General features: G+C 47.1%; 2 protein-coding genes across 2 annotated transcripts; one reads left to right on the top strand and one right to left on the bottom strand.

Annotated features, from left to right (window-relative positions):
* The first annotated feature begins 530 nt into the window (after positions 1–530).
* osgin2 (oxidative stress induced growth inhibitor family member 2) lies at positions 531–9420 on the top strand. Its single transcript, XM_049024187.1, has 6 exons — positions 531–914; positions 3966–4078; positions 4627–4763; positions 5480–5671; positions 6952–7043; positions 7144–9420. Exons 1-6 carry the CDS (start codon positions 841–843, stop codon positions 8165–8167), a joined length of 1632 nt encoding a protein of 543 aa, XP_048880144.1. The 5' UTR covers positions 531–840; the 3' UTR covers positions 8168–9420.
* nbn (nibrin) lies at positions 9362–18907 on the bottom strand. Its single transcript, XM_049024186.1, has 16 exons — positions 18262–18907; positions 17640–17776; positions 17387–17526; positions 16732–16891; positions 16026–16129; positions 15816–15933; positions 15143–15333; positions 14633–14730; positions 13765–13903; positions 13351–13647; positions 12786–13194; positions 12279–12365; positions 12040–12192; positions 11815–11928; positions 11670–11719; positions 9362–9686 (listed from the first exon to the last, which is right to left on the bottom strand). The coding sequence occupies exons 1-16, from the start codon at positions 18290–18292 to the stop codon at positions 9656–9658; spliced, it is 2259 nt and encodes a 752-aa protein (XP_048880143.1). The 5' UTR covers positions 18293–18907; the 3' UTR covers positions 9362–9655.
* Positions 18908–18990: the final 83 nt, after the last annotated feature.

Here is an 18990-nt window from a genome sequence, read left to right as displayed (position 1 = left end):
AATATTTGTATAAAACTGTTTCTTTATATATGTCTTTTTAGGTAAAGTAACACAGATAAGACATTTTTCTGCGCTGCTAGCGCGTGGGAGTTACTATAGTAACACATAATACACCGGGTACGGAAGAATAAAAGGGACAATTTTAGTGAAGGCAAAAATGCGCACAAGCATGGGGGAATAATGAAATATACAGGGGGTATGCACGTGTCTTATGATTTTATTAATTTTATTAGATACCATTTTAGAATTCCCTTTACGCTAATAAAGTAATGTTAATTAGCCAACAATTCCCTATAACATACCTTGGCTTAAACTATATCTATCGTAATTATGTTTAACAAGATATATTTGTTAACTTGCAATGCAAATTTTATTATACTTAATATAGCAGGAAATACTGTCACAGGAAATGATTGTCACACATTTTTAGAAAATCGTTTTTTATTGTGAACCCTATAGCCTTGTTATCTGTTCGTTGCAATTGATTAAATGTCTCCCCTTTAAAACGAGTCCTCGCAGAACGTCTCATGTGCAGCGACTCGGCAGAGATCAGCAGGTCTGCAGGATCTGCGCTCCTGCTCCACTTCAGCGGGGAATCACGGACTGATCTAATGCTCTGTATTACATCCTGGTTATTTTCAGTTCAGTACGGCGCCACATTTTTAGGACGGAGCTTTTATTTAGAATATGTTTTATATTTGCATTCGGGGCGCCAATGACTGAAATTTCGTCGCTCGATAGTGTCCACTTTACCCTGCAGTAGTGGCATCCGTGGAGATCGGGGGATCATGTAATCTCATGACTTCTGATAGATCCTCCCAGTAATGACCAGCGCTATTTATGCTGCTTAGAATTAGCAGGCATCGGACCACCGTAGCAAGAAGGATTGCGCTTGGGAATACAACTGCGCTGAGGTACGTGGATATGAAAAAGAATTTCATGTATAGTCTGGTATTAGAAGAATGACCGTGAACGTGACCTAAATTTGATAAGAGCTGGTGCCATAGCCTAGATTTACGATTTCCTCATGCATTCTGTGTACATTTCCACGACCATGGAAGCGGACAGTGGCTGGGGCTGCACTTGCCGTTTTAAGAGTTGCGAATTATTAAATTGTTCGCTATTGCCTTCCTTTACGTAATCTTGGGGGGCTGTAAACTAAGGGTTTGCCTGGGAGATTACGAGGAACACGGTGTGCGCAGCTACAAATCACGATTTTACAGAAATCACTATTAATGTCTAAACTGTTGCCCCATCACTCTTATCGGAGTAGAAGATTAAACGTGAATAAATATATATTTCACTTTCAATAACACTAACAATGTTACCTGAGGTTTTTTGAGAACGGCAATCTGTAACTTGTACTCTAAAATGGTTACTGGTGCTAATGAGTAAAAGTTTATGACTTCTGTATTATCATAAAGTAGTAGAAATCAATTTGCACGGCGTCCAGCATTTTACATTTTTTAAAAAGCTAACACTTCGCTTAGCTTCAGATACTTAAAAAGTAAGTAATCTTATTTATGATATTTTACGCTTGCTTTTGTACATGTTTTTATTAATCTGTACATTGTCTGATTTACTGTTGGAAAACAGAATGCCATAGAAATTTCACAGACATAATAGTTAGATGGGTTTCTTACAGTATAATGAAGTAAGGAACCCCGAGACCCCGTCTGCCTGAACTGTCTGTCCACCACGCTTGACTTATTTTGCTTTGGGGAGTCAGCATTCCTATCTCCCCGGTGCGGGCAGCCTCCAGCCTCGCAGCCCATCGCCAGCATCCCCTTTATCAACACATACCACTGCTATTCAGCGAAAATAACTCCAGCTGACAACTGCTTATCGTCCGGCTTCCAAAGGCCGTCAATATCTCTTGTTTTAACCCTGTTGTGATCTACTGACCTCATCGGTTAGTTTGCGCACTTTTGAAACTTTACACAGCGCTTAAACGTAGCCATGACTACAGTGACACATGGTGTGATTCTGTGGATCATGTTTTACGTTTGGAGTACTTTTAAATGGTTTAATGGAAAACGTCCCGCGTGACCGTGAATAGTATAAGTGGTTACAGAAGGTGGATGGATGGATGGAAAACGTCATGCAGGAGTGGAGTATCACAAAATGAAATGTCTAAAGAGGGTTGTGAATTTTAGCATGACACCGTAGCAGGTACGTAGAGAGTAAGACATTGGGCGGTGCTGGCAGCGCTATGGGGCTGGTGTCGACCGATCCTGTGACAGCGACGCTGTTTGCATTTATTCAAGAGCAACAGCAGGCAAATAAAAGGTAGTAGAACATCAGAGCTTCGTGTGTAAACACCAGTGAATGTGGTTAAGAGAGTGTTACATTGTGAAGTGATGTGAAGATACCAGCTTCAGGCCCAAAGCCAGAGGCCACCAAAGTCCACACCGTGATCCAGAGAATGTAATAATCCACAGAATGACAACCCTTTAAAGGAGAAGCGTAAATAAGGGTCTAAATATACATAACAACAATGATAGAACAAGTGTGGCTGGCTCATCTTATTTCACACGAAGCGCTCATACGTGCGTGCGGCATGCGGAGAGTTTGGCACATCACGTGACCACGGGGATTTGTCTCCGTCAGTGCACAATGGCACATCAGTGCGCCACATCTGAGCCTTTGATAATTTGCTTTTGTTGCAGTGCGCTGACTGCGCTAATGAACTTTAACGCGGGAAGATAAATTAGACCACAGTGTGAATCGGTGTTAGTACAGAGATCTTACAGTCATGAACTGCTTTCATATTGTCCCCAGGGAAGCCAGTTTGTGAAGGCAACGGAAACCCTGTTACTGTGGTGTATTTTCAAAATGTTTATAAGTTGTGGAAAATTCCGTAATCTCTGTGTATTTTACCTGTTTTTTAGCCTAATGACTGATTATCTGAGGAAGAATGCTAGCAGTGTTGGGTTTTTTTTTAACATTCAGGTGCACATGCACTCATATATGTCAAAGGCATAGACAAGTGAAGTATCTCACTGTCATACCTAACTATTTTCCTCCCCTAGTCTAGGTAGCAGAATCATTTGTTGAGGATGATGCATGAGTTTAGGCCTGAAGGGACACTATATGGCCAAAAGTATGTGGACGCCAACTTGTCTGACATGGCATTATGAAGCCAAGGGTATTAATATGACGTTTCTGTGCTCTGTGCTGCTCTGACAGCGTCTGTTCTCCTGGGAAGGCTTTCCATTGCATGCTGGAACATCGCTGGTGGGATGTGCTGCCGTTCAGCTTGGGTATTGATGTTGGGTTATCAGGTCCGTATCTGCGAGTTTGCGGGGCTGACCACCTCCCAACCGAACTTGCTCTCACATTTTTCCACTTCACAGTTGACCAGGGCACCTCCAGCAGGGCAGAAATTTGGCAACGCGACTTGTTGGAAAGGTGGTGCCTGTCTATGGTGCCAAGCTGAAAGTCCCAAACGTCTTTGGAGTGATCACACATTCTGACGATGCTGTTGCAGGAGATTGCATGCCTGCGTACTAATGATATACCTCTGTCAGTAATGGGTGTGTCCTAATTAGTCGAATTCATCTAATTAATATGGGGTCCGTTTACATTTGGCCGTATAGTGTACTTTTCGATGATGTACTGATGGAACAGGGTTGCCAATTTTGGTCAGCTGGCTGGCATGAGGTTTTCAATTCGAGACAAGTCAGCACACACAGTTATATGTATGTTACAGTTTCATTACCTTGTAAATAGTCTGTAGGGTTTGCAACAGTCCAGGTGCTTTTGACGTAGCTAAATTTAGGTTTATAATGGAGTGATATAGATTTGCCAATAGATTTCTTGCTTGTGAGAGTCAGAAAACGTGACCATCACGCCAGATGCATAAGATTTGGCAACCCTGATGGATAAAACTGTAGGATGCACATTACTCTGACCCATAGGTGGTAAATGCAGCACTTGATGGCTGTCATCTCTATTGAATGCAGTAACAGAGCAGACCCTTGGTGGCCAGTGCCAGCTCTGGCTGCCGCGATGCCCTTTCTGGAGGAAAACTCTCTGCTTGGAGAGCACCCCGTCACTCTGCCAGTGGTCATCATCGGTGAGACCCTCATCAAATGAACTGAACAAATTCATTAATACAAATCACAGCAGGAGAGTTAAGTTGAAGGGCCTGGAAGATGTCATTTATAATAAAGCTGGTGGAAACTATTTCAGATAAAAAAAAAGCATTAGGTTAAATCGATAGCACAGGACCCAGGTCAACCTCTGACCCTGAATAGGATAAGTGGTTAGAAGATGGATGGATGGATGGATGGATGGATGGATAGACCGATTTCTGAATAAGTAGTTAGAAGATGGATTGGATTGATGGATGGATCAATGAAATGAAATAATGCCACTAAATTAGTTATTAGCTAACTTAACAATCAAAAGAATTATTACTGTTTCCCTCAGGATAAAAGCTTGTCCGGTAGAATCCTCCTTTTTGTCCTACATCATTTTTCTATAATTGACATAAAACCCTGTATTTAAAAAAAAATCACTGCATGCACAGAATTTTGTGCGTCTGCTGTGTCTTAGATTTACCTGCATTAATCTCACTTTTGAAATGTAAAATAAGAATGGACTGTGCTCCTGTATTTGCAGGGAATGGACCATCCGGAATATGCTTATCCTATTTGCTCAGCGGCTATACACCTTACCTGGACCCTGCAGCAGTTCATCCAAATCCAGTCCTCTACAGAAAACTGCAGGAATCAAAGTACCTTGCCGTCATTGAGCAGGTCATGAATCACTGACGTCAGTAATCAGCCACACTCAGTTAGTTGTTCAACAGTTAGTTCTACTGAGATTTACCACCTTTCCTAACAATAATCATGTACACTATATGGCCAAAAGTATGTGGATGCCAACTTGCCTGACATGGCATTCTGAAGCCAAGGGTATTAATACGACGTTTCTGTGCTCTGTTCTCCTGGGAAGGCTTTCCATTGCATGCTGGAACATCGCTGGTGGGATATGCTGCCGTTCAGCTTGGGTATTGATGTTGGGTTATCAGGTCCGTCTCTGCGAGTTTGCGGGGCTGACCGCCTCCCAACCGAACTTGCTCTCCCATTTTTCCACTTCACAGTGACTTGCGGTTGACCAGGGCACCTCCAGCAGGGCAGGAATTTGGCAAACGGGCTTGTTGGAAAAACAACATCTGATTATGGTGCCCAGCTGAAAGTTACCCATTATTCTTCTAGTGTTTGTCACTGAAGATTGCATAATTGTGTACCTGTGTGCTCTATGGGTGTGGCTTAATTGGTCAAATTCCTCTAATTAATAGGGGTGTCCACATTCTTTTAGCCGTATTGTCTACCTCACAAGATCTTGCTTTCAACCACTTGACTAGTTATTCATTTCTGCTGAAAGGCACCATTTTACTTAGGAACTCTTCTTTCAGACCCTTTCGTGAAGCTGCATCATGGAGAGCACTGATTGGCCATCTTCTCCTTAGGACTTAGAGTACCTGAACGAAGGCCTGGAGGGTCGCTCCACCAACCCGGTGGCTGTCTTGTTTGACACACTGCTGCACCCCAATGCAGACGCGGGCTACGATTTACCCTCCGTACTCCAGTGGAGGTTGGAGACCCAGCACCACATTCCCCACTTGGTTCTGGGTCGAGCTGCGCCTGGGGGTGCCTGGAATGTGAGTTTCTCCTCATGGACCACAAGATACTCTTGCAGCCAGAAGCCAGTTGTTCTGGAAATATGTTTTCTTCTACTGCTCAGACCTTCCCCTGATACCCCCAATTACTCCACGTTTGATCAATTCCACCACCAGCACATATGATTCAACTAACATCTTAGTATCTTCAAGGTTTTCCTCTGGGCTTGTGGTGGAGACAAAGCACATATATGGAACACGGGTGGCTTGGGAATTTGTGGTCTATGTCACTTTCATTTATTATATAAATATAACTGATTGAAAATTCTCATTATAAATACGTATATTTTTTTCTACTGAGATATTATGCTGAACCAAATAGTGCCACATAAAGGTGCTTTCCCACCGCAGGAACCTTCCTATCAGGCAGCAGGAACTCAGCCCACTACAATCATAGTTCCTTGGAGGTAGTTCCTACTTTAGTCTCTACTTCAGAGTGGATACTTTTTGCTTGAGCCAGGTGTGGCTTATAGAGATAACCTTTGCTCATTGGTTAACCACAAGCACCGGCGCTAACTTGGAAGTTACGCAGAAGTCCAGGGAAAAGAGATAGAAGTAGTCAAACAATTAGGAAATGGAATTATTTTTGTATCTTAATTACATTAAATGCATTAATAATTTTTTCGCTTGCATCTTATTTCTACATCGAAAGATTTGGTTGGCAACTTGGTAAATGGACTGCATTTATATAGCACTTTTCTACTCCTACGAGTACTCAAAGCGCTTTACATTTCATGCCTCACATTCACCCATCCACACATACACACACACACACATATATATACATACAGACTGGCGGCGGAGGCTGCCATGCAAGGTGCCAACCTGCTCACTGGGAGCAATTTGGGGTTTAGTGTCTTGCTCAAGGACACTTTGATGGGGTCAGGAGGAACCAGGACTCGAACCTGCAACCCTCTAGTTGCTGGACAATAGCGCCACCATCTTCCCCAGATGATAATTTATGAACTTCTGTCCATAAATTATGGTGCCAGCGGTGAAACTAAATAATATAAATAAAAATTGTCCCATATGTTTATACCACACAATCGATCCTTCCCAATAAATAACAAAACAATTCGCTCAATCTCCATTGTTTTGACGTGCTGGTTTAGTTTCGTTTGAAGTTATGTGTGAAGTTAAATCTACTAAGTGACCAGGAACTACATAAGTTCCTAAATGAGACGGCCCAGTAAGCCAGAACCAGAAACTAGGTTTCGGAACTTCGGTGGGAAAGTGCCTTAATGCTCTCGACCTGCTTTTAGGCAATGGAGGGATCCATGTTGACAATCAGCCTGGGAATCTGGATGGAGCTCCCTGGGGTAAACTATAGAGATGTAGCCACAGGGAAGCGAAGGTAACTGGCACCTCAGCCGTCTGTCTCACTGCAGAGGCTCGTAGTAACCGTGCATGTTTCTGCAAGATGGTTATATGGACACATCCTGTGCCTCTTCCAGGGGAAAGGCAAACGCCAGAGCCACGTCAGAAGAGGTTTCCTCCTACTACAGAAACTATGTGAAGCTCATGGGTCTCCAGAAGAATTTTGTGGACAATGTATATGTGACCTCTGTACGGAAGCTTCACAGGGAGCAGGAGGGAGACTTGGTTGATGGAGAAATGGAGGTGCGAGTGAAAGGTGGTGCCCCCAGCGTGCCACCCAAGGCTCTCTGGGAAGTCAGGGGCTACCAGAGTGTTCAAGGGGACTCCCATATGCCGTTTAGCATCTTCGCAGAAAATGTGGTTCTGGCCACCGGTGCCTCTGACTCTCCAGCCAGACTGGGAGTGGAAGGGGAGAACTTGCCGTTTGTCTTCCACAGCATTTGTGCCCTGGGGGTAGCCATCAGAGAGCGTAGCCTCGGCCGGGAGTCGGATCCAGTGCTGCTCGTGGGCGCAGGGTTGAGTGCGGCCGATGCCGCGCTGTTCGCCTCCAGCAGCGGGGTCACCGTGCTGCACGCCTTCAGGAAGCGTGTGGATGACCCGGGGATGATCTTCAAGCAGCTGCCCAAGACGATGTACCCTGAATATCACAAGGTCTATCACATGATGTGCTCACAGAGCCACACTGCCGCTGCCTCCGGCCTGTTCCCAGACTACACCAGTTTCCCTGAGCACTGTGTTGTCTCCTTTCAGCCTGATGTAAAATGCGTGCTGAGGAATGGCAACAATTTGAAGACCTTTAAGATCTCCATGGCCTTGGTGCTCATTGGCACCAATCCCAACCTGTTTTTCCTTAAAGATCAAGGCCAGTATCTCGGCCTTGATCCCCACAAGCCTATTTCCTGCAAGCAGAACCCCATTGACATCCACCCCTACACATTTGAGTGTGTGAAAGAGGCTAGCCTGTTTGCCATGGGTCCTCTGGTTGGTGACAATTTTGTACGCTTCCTGAAGGGCGGCGCTCTTGGCATTGCCAGCTGCCTGAGAAGACAAAAGAAGAAAGGGAAGCTGATTGCTGATAGTGGAGGTGGGGGGATAGCTTAAATATGGGGGTGGGCAGGGAATGCGAGAATGGGACAAGAGTCTGTGCCATACTTGCTGTCTGTATGCAGTGCAGCCTTCTGTTTTTTTAAGTGTGCAACATGCTTAAAACTTGAAAGTGTACAAGTGACTGTAGACCAGAGATGCACACGGCAAATTCTCAGTGATCAATCTACTGTACTGTGAATGATAAAGGTACAAGGCTGGGTCTGAGGGTTCAGATAATTAGATTTTATTCATCCTGATATCTCAGAAGCTTCTCTGTTGAACACCACCGACAGATAAATCTTTGTTTAGGGACCAGAGAGCCGAATGAAGTTACATAAATTTTGTCTCATTGGATTCATTTAAGCGACTCAAAAGACTCAGCAGTGCCAACCTCAATGCCCAGTTTTACCAAACGACCCAAAGTTTTGTTGATGTTTTCTAATGGCCCGACACCGGGCCTCATGACAGTTAAGAGGCCTCCTATGCAAGTCTGTATTTTAAAAAAGGATGTATGTTAAATGTATGTTAATGATTGGGAAAGTACACAGGAATATCCTTCTGTAAATTATGATGTTCGCATTTCTCTGCTGTGCCAAAATCCTGAACGGAGGATGTACAATCTTTTATTTAAAAAACCTTAATACAAACAGGTTGTGCTCCCTATGTGCAAGGACGCCTCTGCCGTCCTTGGCCAGTCCCTGCCTGCTATCCACCGAATTCAAGCAACAAATGCCAACATTAGTATAGAAAAACAGAGTTCTGTATCAACTGTCTACAGCTGGGGATGTTTGCTCCTGATTTAGGAAAGCGCTTGTATCTTCTTTTTTTTTTATTTTAGTGTACAATATCCAGTATTGGTGTACCCAATTTCCAGCCCAGTTATCACAACCAACCAGTTCAGTAGGGCAAGAGATTTAATTAGTTCCATTAGGGAAATTATTTAACAGACTATTTCCTTGGTCATCGGTTGTCAAAACCCGTAGATTCCAGCCCCTTCCGTCTGTCGTTTTCACCTGTGACAAACCTGATTTCGATGAGAAGACGACGCACTGTGCTTGGGGTCATGTTGGCCCCGACATTGGGGGCGACAGACCCTTCAGGACGGGACTGAACCACGTTTCCTAACCTAAGCTGTGCAAATTGATAACAGCATGTTTATTTAAATCCCAGCAAGTTGAATATGATGTAACATTAAACACAAATGAGGTATTAATGTTTTGTACACAGTACTTTTTTTATTATGAACAAATAAAATGTTTTAAAAAGTATTTTTAACACAAGCATTGTTACATTACTTGCTGTCAGTAGATCAGCGTGTGGACTCATGAAAAGCAGTGAAACTCAAAAGTGGGACATTCATTCGTATCAAGGACAAGGCCTGAAAAAAATCACACAGGCCGCTGTTTCTCTGGAACTTCTCCCAGGGTAAACACCACGAGTGAGTGAGCTATAGAAATGCTGATTCATTCCTGGCCCATGGTACGGCTGAGCCGTCAGTCTTCCTCATCTTCGTTTGGACAGTCTTGGGTTATATCTGGAAAAAGAAGAAGGGAAAAAAAACAAACATGAACTTCAGGTGTTTGATTCAGAAGAATCTAAACATTTGAGAAAACACCCCCCAAACAGCAGACCCAACGCCAGCAATGCTCAACAAAACCTGTGCACTATCTTCTGGTGCCACTGACACAGCAGAACTGTCCTTTGCAGACTCCGTGTTCCTTTCCCATGCATGACTGACCAACATTCATGATTCAGTGATCAGACATTATCGCTTCACTAACCCCCCCCCCCCCCCCCCCACACGCTGTGCTGTCCCTGCCCGGCCTGGAAACTATCGCAGCTTCAGAACAAGTACGGCATCATGACCTAATGTGGTCTCTAAGCAACCCTAGCTGTCCCCACACTACAGGAAGCCGCTCTGCGTGCTCCGATGGGCTTCCTGGTTCTTCTGGAAACACTGGCAGGTGATCTTAGCAGGAGCCCTTACACATCGGTCGTCTTGATGACACTTCTGTGTGACACTAAGTGATCTTTTTACCATTTCCTCCACCGGAAAGCTGGGCTCGCTTAGAAAGCAGCCCTTGGGCCGATAGCATGCAAGTTGCCTCCTTCGGCTGGAAAACGCCGGTTAATCTCAGAGCTTTGGTTCGCACACAAACCAATATGGCGCCTCTGAGGAACAGTACGCCTTACCGCAGTACACTGAGGTGCCGAGCAGTGTTAAGAACGGAAGGCAAAGCCGCCATGATTTGACCATATGCGGGAAGCTGGGAAGTCTGAGTTTTGTTGCATAAGAAGGATATGACTACAGGGAATCCAGGATCCCTGTGCTGTGAGAAATGGATCCAGAGGCACTTGATACCATTGTCTAGAATTAGAGCAGAGGACAGCAAACACTTCAGAAAACCTCTGAACTCCCACAAAAGCAGAGCTTAAACTATTAAACTAAAAAAAAATAAAAAGTGCAAGAAAGAAAACAGAAAGGGCGAGACATTAGAAATGCAGCTCTGTGCGGCTGCAGGCACAGGCAGAGAGGCGGAAAATGGGGGCGAGCGAGTGTTTGGGTGACGGCGTGACATCAGCACCAGTCAGCACTTCCACTCCCGGTCACCATGGGAGCAGAGCAGGGGCCATCGCCGTGGGCCCTGGCCTTTGGCTCGGTTACAAGCCGTGGAGACCGTGCTGCCGGCTCAAAGTAGACCCAGACGGCCACATGAGCTCTGTGAGCCTAACAGAGCCGGCCGGCACCGGCCCACGCCGCACCCGAAAACAGCGACCTAACACCTGCCCTGTGCGTGAGCGTGTGGCTCGTTCATTAACTCCTTAATGAAACCATCAGAAATGCTGCTCTTTAGAATGGGAGGCTTGTTCAGGGCCACAGTGCTGGCAGGGAGTGCGGCGGGAGTTTAATCAGAGCTCGCTGGAAGGGCACCGCTTTGGCTAATTATCACCGCTAACGAATTCCAGCAACGAACCCAGGAAATCGTACATTACAGACATCTTCAGAGCTTCGTTTTGAACCTTAATTGTACTTCGGAAACAGGTGACTACAGTTCCCCATTTAAATATGTGGTGCTGCCCAAAGCACAGGGGCATGCGATCTCGCCATCTGCTGGGCATTTTAGGTACAGCATTCTAAAGCACCTTCTCTACTGGATCAGTCGGCAAATATTCAGTTGAACAAGAACTTCTTTAAGCAAAAACAGCCACCATTTTTCCTCAACAAAAAGTAACAATGCTGCATACTGTAAACTGGAGAGACTGGTTTAACTGGTGTAACACCGGTATACTCTACTGAAAGGCAGACAGATGCTTCTTATATATGCTGCTGTCCAAGATGGACTTACTTGACAGAAAAGCTTCTCTGTTTTACATTTGAGGAATAGCATCAAATGCTTCAATATTAAGTAGATCAGCGGTATTTAAGGATTTAACTGCAAGTGGTTCACTTTTTGAAAAAAGTCTGTAGGCAGCAGAATAAGGGCTACACTGCCTACAGCTGGCTGCGCAGACATACCTGAACAGGTCATCACCCAGCGCCTCCTCTCTCTCATTCCGACTTTCCTCCTGTAAAGCAGCGGATTCACACCTTAAAAATGCCACTTTCCCTTTTTTGTGTGGCATTTTCACATTATGCGAACGTGCTGTTGCCCTCGCCGCACCTCCGCTGCTGCTCTCAGCCACTCTTCCAGTTCGGAGTTCTTCGTCCGGTTGTGAGCCACCAGGTCAGAGCCCCCGATGATTTTGGGCAGCCCAGAGGACCCCGGCACAGGAATCTGGGAAACAAGCGATCAATCAGGCACTTTCACGGGCAGCACAGTCAGTCAGACTCAGCATTGGCAGTACTTTAGCACAGGAAGTTCCAAAGGCATGTCTGCCGGACGGACCTTCCTGAACTTCTTGAAGTTCTTCCCCCCCGTCTGCTGACGCTCCGACCGTGGCCTTGGCAGCTTGTCCACCAGCAGGGACTTGAACTCGATCACCAGTAGATTTCTGGGAAGATCCTCTCCATTATCGGCCTTAATGCCGGCCGTCAACTCCTGAAGTGGAGCACGGGACGAGCCGATAAACCCAGAGATAAACAGTGGCACTGGGAAGACATGAACGAGGGAGTTTCGGGACTCACCGCAAGTTCCGGCTTCACCGGGGCGGCTTTGGGCTGAGCCTCGGCTTCTGGCTTCTTGGGGATGCTTGTGCTGCCGGCTCTGGCGGGCTAAGAGCAGGAAAAGCCAGGGTAAGTCTGACCCATTATGCTGTGTCTCAGAAGCATATATGAGGCCCGCTGAGGCGAAGTACACAAAGGGACTTGTTCTGTTGTATTTAATCAACTGACACACACACACACACACACACACACACACACACACACACACACACACACACACACAGGAATGCAGCAACAGCACAATACAAAGCTGAGAACAAAAAAAGTGCATCAGCACAGTCACTGGCTTATTTCTAACACTAATATCAAAATAATTATTTAGAAAGCAAGTAGCTTGTGAATTAACACAGAGGAAACCATTTTGCACCCACCTGGGATTCACACCTGTAACCTGCCACTGACCAGTCCGGGTTCCCGAGCACAAGGCCATGTCTCCCCTGTAAGAGGCGTACTGAATTCCCATCTCACCTCTACAAGGGACTCCTCCTCCTCTTTGATGTCACGCACAGGGTCCAGGCGGGCCCTCTTGGTGGGGGCACCCTGCTGGTCTTCTTCGTCCATGGGTGTCGACATGATTGATTCCAGCTCCTCTATGTCCACCTCTGAGATACAGCCTTCCATCAGGTCGGTCGCGGGTATCTCCTTCCTCTTGCCCACTGCTGGCCTGTGGCTGGAGGGCCCAGGCGAATGGTCCAGGTCTGAGTCCTGACCCAGTTTGTCCCCCTCTCCTTTGGATGCAGGCGTGCAGACAGAGGGCTCTGGTGCTGATGGTTGCCTGGCACTCCTCTCCACCTCCATCACCTCCACCTGTTCCTCCTGCTCTTGCCTGGACTGCTTAGCTTCAGACTGTCGAGGAGAATCTCCCTCCTCCCGATTTCTGACAGTGGGCACAGGGAGGCCAAGCCAGCGTGAGCCACACGAACATCACTAATCCACTTTAAACGTGACATCGCTTACACTCAGTAGGGAACAAAGCTGAATAGATCGAGGAGACCCAAATGAGACCATGAGCCAGGGTCTTCGTGGTACTTACCTCTTCTTGTTGAGAGGTTTGAAGTAGTCGGTAAGAGAGTTGGCCTGCTTCTGGGGGGATTTGTGCTGGTTCCTGGAGGGAGGGTGCTTCACCATCAGACGGCTGTCATCGGTGGTTCCGAGGACGGGCCCCTCCCTCCTACTTTTGGCTCCCGTGGCATGTGATGACATCAGCACCTCTGTTCTTACACACGAGTTGGCTGCGTTGCTCACCACGGAGCCTCTGTTTGATGACCAGGTCTGCCGTCGATCCTTCTCTGGGGTTTCACGCACTGCACTGGGTCCGCTGGTGTCCATTCTGCAGGGAGGGAGAGTAGACAGTAGAGGACCTTGGTGAAACCGGTCCGCCTGGCCACACGATGAGTACGAAGGCCTAGAGGGCTCCACGAAAGCCAGAGCGCAGTCGGCAGCGAACCTGCTGAAGCCCTGTGTCGTCTCAGTGTCGGGGGCGTAGGCCGTGATGTTCTGAGAAGCCGCCGGAAGCACGGTTTCGTCCACAGCGGTGCTCTGAGTCAGCGACCCGCCTGGGATGGCGGCCTTCACTTCAGCCGTTTCTGTGCGATGGGACCAATGCAGCGACAGACATGAGTCACCACAGAACACAGGCTGTTTCCTTGGCGCAGAGCATCACCTGATCTGAACTGCAATACTACCTTAGGGTTCCCCCTGTGGCCGGCTTTGGTATTACAAGTTTTACGAAAACAAACCAATTGCCTAGTGAAGGTGACAGTACTAGGGTGACCAGATAATCCATGTTAGGGAAGACACTCTGAGCTACGACAGGTTTTAGAAACTACTTTATAACTGAAAGGCTCCTCTGATTGGCAAAAATAGTTCAGTTCGTGTGCTTTGACTGGTTTGTTTCCTGGATTGAAAGACTCATCCAGCTGTTTCAGATTAATATTAGTGACACGTGCATGATTATAGGAGACTGACCAATCAAATCCGGGTCCTTTTATTTGAAACAGTAGCTTACTAATGTTGTCCTATCTCAAAGCGTCCTCCGATATACATTATATCAGGTCACCCCACCTTTTGTTACCCAAAGTGGGAGAGACGTCCATGAGCTGTCAATCACTGCCTGCTTCAAGGTCACCAACAAGAAGAGGGTCTAAAACATGTCATTGTCCAGCGGCAAACAGAAATCATGCTCATGCTGGCTTATCAAACCAAACTGACATAGGAAACATGCAACAAGTATGATTCTAAAGGTGCAAGGTTACCGCTGCCATCCATGACAATTTACCGCCCCCCCAAAATATCCCGGCCAGTCGCACACCCACCAGCTGTCAGGGTGGCTGAGGGATTGCAGTAGAGTTTGGTGGAGCCGTAGATGGCGGCCAGTCCGATCTCGGACTCGGCGATCAGCCGAAGGCCCTTCCTGGAGGACAGGGGTGATCAGAATCATCTCTTTGGCATGTCTGCACACGGCTAAATGATGCACCACAATGAATCTCTAATGCCTGTTTAGACCAGGGTGCCGTACATGTATACATTCCTGCAAAAATACTTATCACTGTCTGACGAAAATCACATGTATCTGCCTTTTGATGATTGGGACTTTTTTTTACTAAAGGCAATACACACATTCTCCTCTATCTACTGATGAAGTTTGACATCTAACCCAATGAAAAGATGCTTTATGAAGTCATCTGTTTAACTAGTAGATCACAGCGCATGGCCTCTGAGCAAGAACACTTTAAGTGTACATTCACTGCGTACCATGTCAACGTGACGACGTCTGTAAGCAAGAGAATCAGAGAAGCGATCAGAGCCCCCAGCCGCCTGCGTACCTCTGCAGGATGTGAGTCACCGACTCGCTCCACTGTACCGCGTTCTCTGCCTGCGGGACCTGGGAGCTGCCCGTCGACACGTCGACCACGCAGCTCTGCGCAGACTCCAGCAGGCCCACAGGCAGAGCGCCGTCCTCCAGCAGCTGGGCCCGCCCACCTCCAAAGCCCACCGCCGCGCTGAGGCGCTTCAGCTGGAGGAGAAGCACGTGCCGTCATGTGGTCAGGGCAGGATGTGGGAAACGAAACTTACCAAAGGGAGCTTCTACACCACGCTTATAAAGAAGTAATACGTCATTATTAATACTTAAAACTGTTAAAGTAACATCAAAAGCATTTTAAAAATAGAAGACCCAGCCCAAAAGTTTACTTTTAACCTACACGATTTATTCGTCAGCAAAGAATAGTGTATTTTTAGTAAATGTTAAGTGAGTGACATGCAAATGTAGAACATTTCAGTGTGTGTAAAAGTTACTGACTGTTAGTGGAAGTCAAACATCTAACTTATAAAATGACGGTACAATTTGAATGAAGGAGGATGTAAGGATACAAAGTGCCTTTGTGAGAAGCTACATTGTGAGAAGAAAGAAATAAATTACGCTGTTAGACACAGGATGAAGGAGCTAAGAGACTCTGCCAAGAAATGTCAGCATGCAGAATGTGCATGGAGTCTTACTTGTTTGGCATTAAGGAAAATAAACGTTTTGCCCTCAAAGAGGCATTTACGTTCTGCCACCAAATGAAGATCCACATTCTTCTTTTCCAAGGTCGGCTCGTCTAAGTCAGGAAGGAAACTGCGGCCACAAAAAGGCAAGAAAGTTACTAACTCCGCCTTTCGGAAATAAGACAGAATGACGCCAGCAGCCAAGGCAGAGAGCAAACTCACCTCTCTGCTTTGGGCAGAGCCTGCATCTGCTGTGCCGCCTTCCTGAGTTCTGAGAAGAAGTCCGGCTTCACTATCGGCCGGCAGCACAGCAGGGCGCAGATTGTCTGTGAAGCACGAACAGAGGTGGCCAGAGAACGTTAAGGCAACTCCAGACAGCAGAAGGTGGCAAGTGGACGTCTGACAACAAGGCCGCGGGTTAGAGTCCCAAGAGGAAATAAGCTAAGGTGTAAAAGCTGAATATTATCAAGAGATCCGGCACTTTCAGCACACTAAATGTGCGAGTGACGTTCCCTGGGGCCCATCCAGGGCGGGACTGTAACAACCAGCGTCGAGTCCAACGGGACCCCCACCTTCAAGCCGAGCACGTTAGTCGTTGCAGCCATATGCACAGTAAACAGTTAAATGAAACATCGTTCCTCCAGGACCAAGGTGCACAAAAATCAAAAGGACAGAAACAACACGGGGACGCAGCACAGGGGGGACGCAGCACAGGGGGGACGCGGCACAGGGGGGACGCAGCACAGGGGGGACGCAGCACAGGGGGGACGCAGCACAGGGGGGACGCAGCACAGGGGGGACGCAGCACAGGGGGACACAAGTGCACTTTACAGGACAAGACAACACACGGTGCAGTCGACAGTAGTAACCGTGCCGGTCTACATGTGGGTAAACAGCATTATTGCAGATACCGTATTATGGCTCATACCTTGACAGTGACTTTGACGGTCGGCATGACCAGGTGACTGCAGTCCTGGCTCCAGCTGCTGACCAGGCGGCCGCCGAGCTGCTGGACGTTGGTCGCCAGGGAGGCTTTTCCCACGTTGTCCACGCATGACGAACAGACCACCAAGGCCTCAAAGACCACTCTGGATGTGCACAACCACTCACGTTACCTCCTTATAAGTGTTATGGGGTCTTCCTGGGTCCCCGTGTTTGTCTGGGTTTCATCCAGGTTCCTCCCATGGAAACATGCAGTCAGGCCACCTGGTGCGGTTAGATTGCCCAGCGTTTGTGTCTGTGTATGTGTGTGTCTGTGCGTCTGTGTGTCCCTGTCCTTGCGTGTGTGGGTCTGTGTATGTGTGTGTCTGTGCGTCTGTGTGTCCCTGTCCTTGCGTGTGTGGGTCTGCAGTTTCCTATGCTGCTGAGGAAAGGCCCCAGACTCAAAGTGACCCTGTACAGGATACGCATTTTCAGAAGATGGAAGGACAAAAAAGAGGAATGGTGCTGAAGCATTGTGAGGGAGAGGATGACAATCAAGTTGCCAGCGTCCTCCTACCCACCCAGACGTGAGACCTGCGGCATGCCCTTACCCATAGCATTCAGAGGAGCAGATAGGAATCCCACCACAGCGTAGTACACACCTGAACTTATTCTCAAAGACCCCAAACGTCAGCTGATCCCCATTCTGCAGGACCCTGGCATCGTTTTGGGCCAGCCGGTCACCATTCACAAATGTACCATATTTGGAAGTGTCGGTCACTGTGAATGTCGTGGATACATTCTGCTGGCAACAACAAAAAAAACTGTTACAAATAAAGACCTCTTCTAGCTATCCTTCCATGACAGGCTTTAGCTGATATGTAACCAACACAGAAGATGAGCTTCTGTACTGACGGGACGGGCGCTCGCGGACAGGCTGACGGCGAGGCGCGCATGCGCGCGGCTGATGGACTGGTCGTTGTGCAGCAGCACCGCGCAGCTCTTACGGCCCACCGTGTACTCTCCGCCGGCCACCAGGCAGTGCAGCTGCCCTGCAAATCGGCGACAGTAACCAACCACAAACTTATACGGCGCAATTGTTCTGCTAGCAGTAGTCAGCTGACTAGAGTGAGACTTTCAGTCTGCAAACACGAGTGTCACGCCAGACGCGTGACAGCTGACACCAGGTTCTACACTGAGTTGCAAACGTGCATTGATGCAATTATTCGCCGATTCCCCAGTTTTTCCGAAACAATGGTTGCACAGAAATATTTTTTTAAAATGACTATCAATTTATGAAGATACACTTCAGATTGTTTACAACCAGAGATATGCCAACGTATATAAAATATGACGCCGAAGTGGGTTAAGATTCCCGGTAAGCAGTGATTATTCCCACTATTTTACGTTCCCTTTACATGCTATTGAACACGGATGATATCGACTGCGAAAAATGTGCACGAGAGCAACGCATCAACAGGGAAAGCACGAGTAAAGCCGCACGCTCTCCTTTTCCCTACATAGGACATTAACTCACCTCCGTCTCCAAGTGGTTTCAGTTTCCACATTGCGCTTAGTAAGATCTAATATTGCTAACATTGGTTGCTGGGTAATCAGTCTGCTTTGTCAGCTTTGCGGATATGCGTTTGTATCCTTCACTAAAAAATCTCCCACTTCGTATCCCTTTCATTTGCATTCCCAGTTTCCTACTGTACGCAACCCAGGCGCGACTCTGCCGGCGCTTCCCGCGAAACAGCTGCAAACATCCGTCACTTCCGGATTCCATGACCCGCCTCCTACCGTCGCGCTTGCCGTAAATCGGCGCTGCAGAAATAGTCGCGATTATTGCCATTAAATGTTAATTCCTGTGAGTGACAGAACGCTACATAATATGTACTCTTATGGTTCCTATTCTGCCAAATGTAATTTCGAGTTTGGCTTTGCCTTAGAGGAACGTTGGCGGTGTAACTGAGAACTGCAAATCGTATATGGCGCAGTTCTTGTTCAGTTTGACAGTCAACTGGCTGGCACGTTGAAAGGTGTTTGGAACATCTGTTTATTTCAAATATTTTGACCTGCTGTTTAACCCGTTTGTTTTAATAAAGCACCACGGGAGCTGAACCAACGTCCCTGTGATTGCAATATGTCCGGCATTTCATTTTCACCTCAGCAGTTTGTTTTTTTAGCAATACGGAGTAAAAATTAATACGTTCTTGGGTAGGACTTTAGCCAACTGGGCTAGTTTAGTAAAAAACAAATTACTGGC

The sequence above is a fragment of the Brienomyrus brachyistius genome, chromosome 9 (genome assembly GCF_023856365.1).
Source record: "Brienomyrus brachyistius isolate T26 chromosome 9, BBRACH_0.4, whole genome shotgun sequence".
Taxonomy (NCBI): domain Eukaryota; kingdom Metazoa; phylum Chordata; class Actinopteri; order Osteoglossiformes; family Mormyridae; genus Brienomyrus; species Brienomyrus brachyistius.
Note: the sequence above shows the minus strand (reverse complement) of the source record. Positions and strands in the feature narration are given on the sequence as shown.

What these genes read in the sequence shown, in the direction of transcription:
- nbn (XM_049024186.1), bottom strand. Translation starts at nt 18,292, where the DNA reads ATGTGGAAACTGAAACCACTTGGAGACGGAG. An exon ending in CCGTCAAAGTCACTGTCAAG is followed by an intron (nt 16,130 to 16,731) that starts GTATGAGCCATA and finishes CGTGCTTCACAG; the next exon opens with ACAATCTGCGCCCTGCTGTG. An exon ending in ACTTCAAGAAGTTCAGGAAG is followed by an intron (nt 11,929 to 12,039) that starts GTCCGTCCGGCA and finishes CTTGTTTCCCAG; the next exon opens with ATTCCTGTGCCGGGGTCCTC.
- osgin2 (XM_049024187.1), top strand. Translation starts at nt 841, where the DNA reads ATGCTGCTTAGAATTAGCAGGCATCGGACCACCGTAGCAAGAAGGATT. An exon ending in GGGAATACAACTGCGCTGAG is followed by an intron (nt 915 to 3,965) that starts GTACGTGGATAT and finishes TATTGAATGCAG; the next exon opens with TAACAGAGCAGACCCTTGGT. An exon ending in GTAGCCACAGGGAAGCGAAG is followed by an intron (nt 7,044 to 7,143) that starts GTAACTGGCACC and finishes TGCCTCTTCCAG; the next exon opens with GGGAAAGGCAAACGCCAGAG.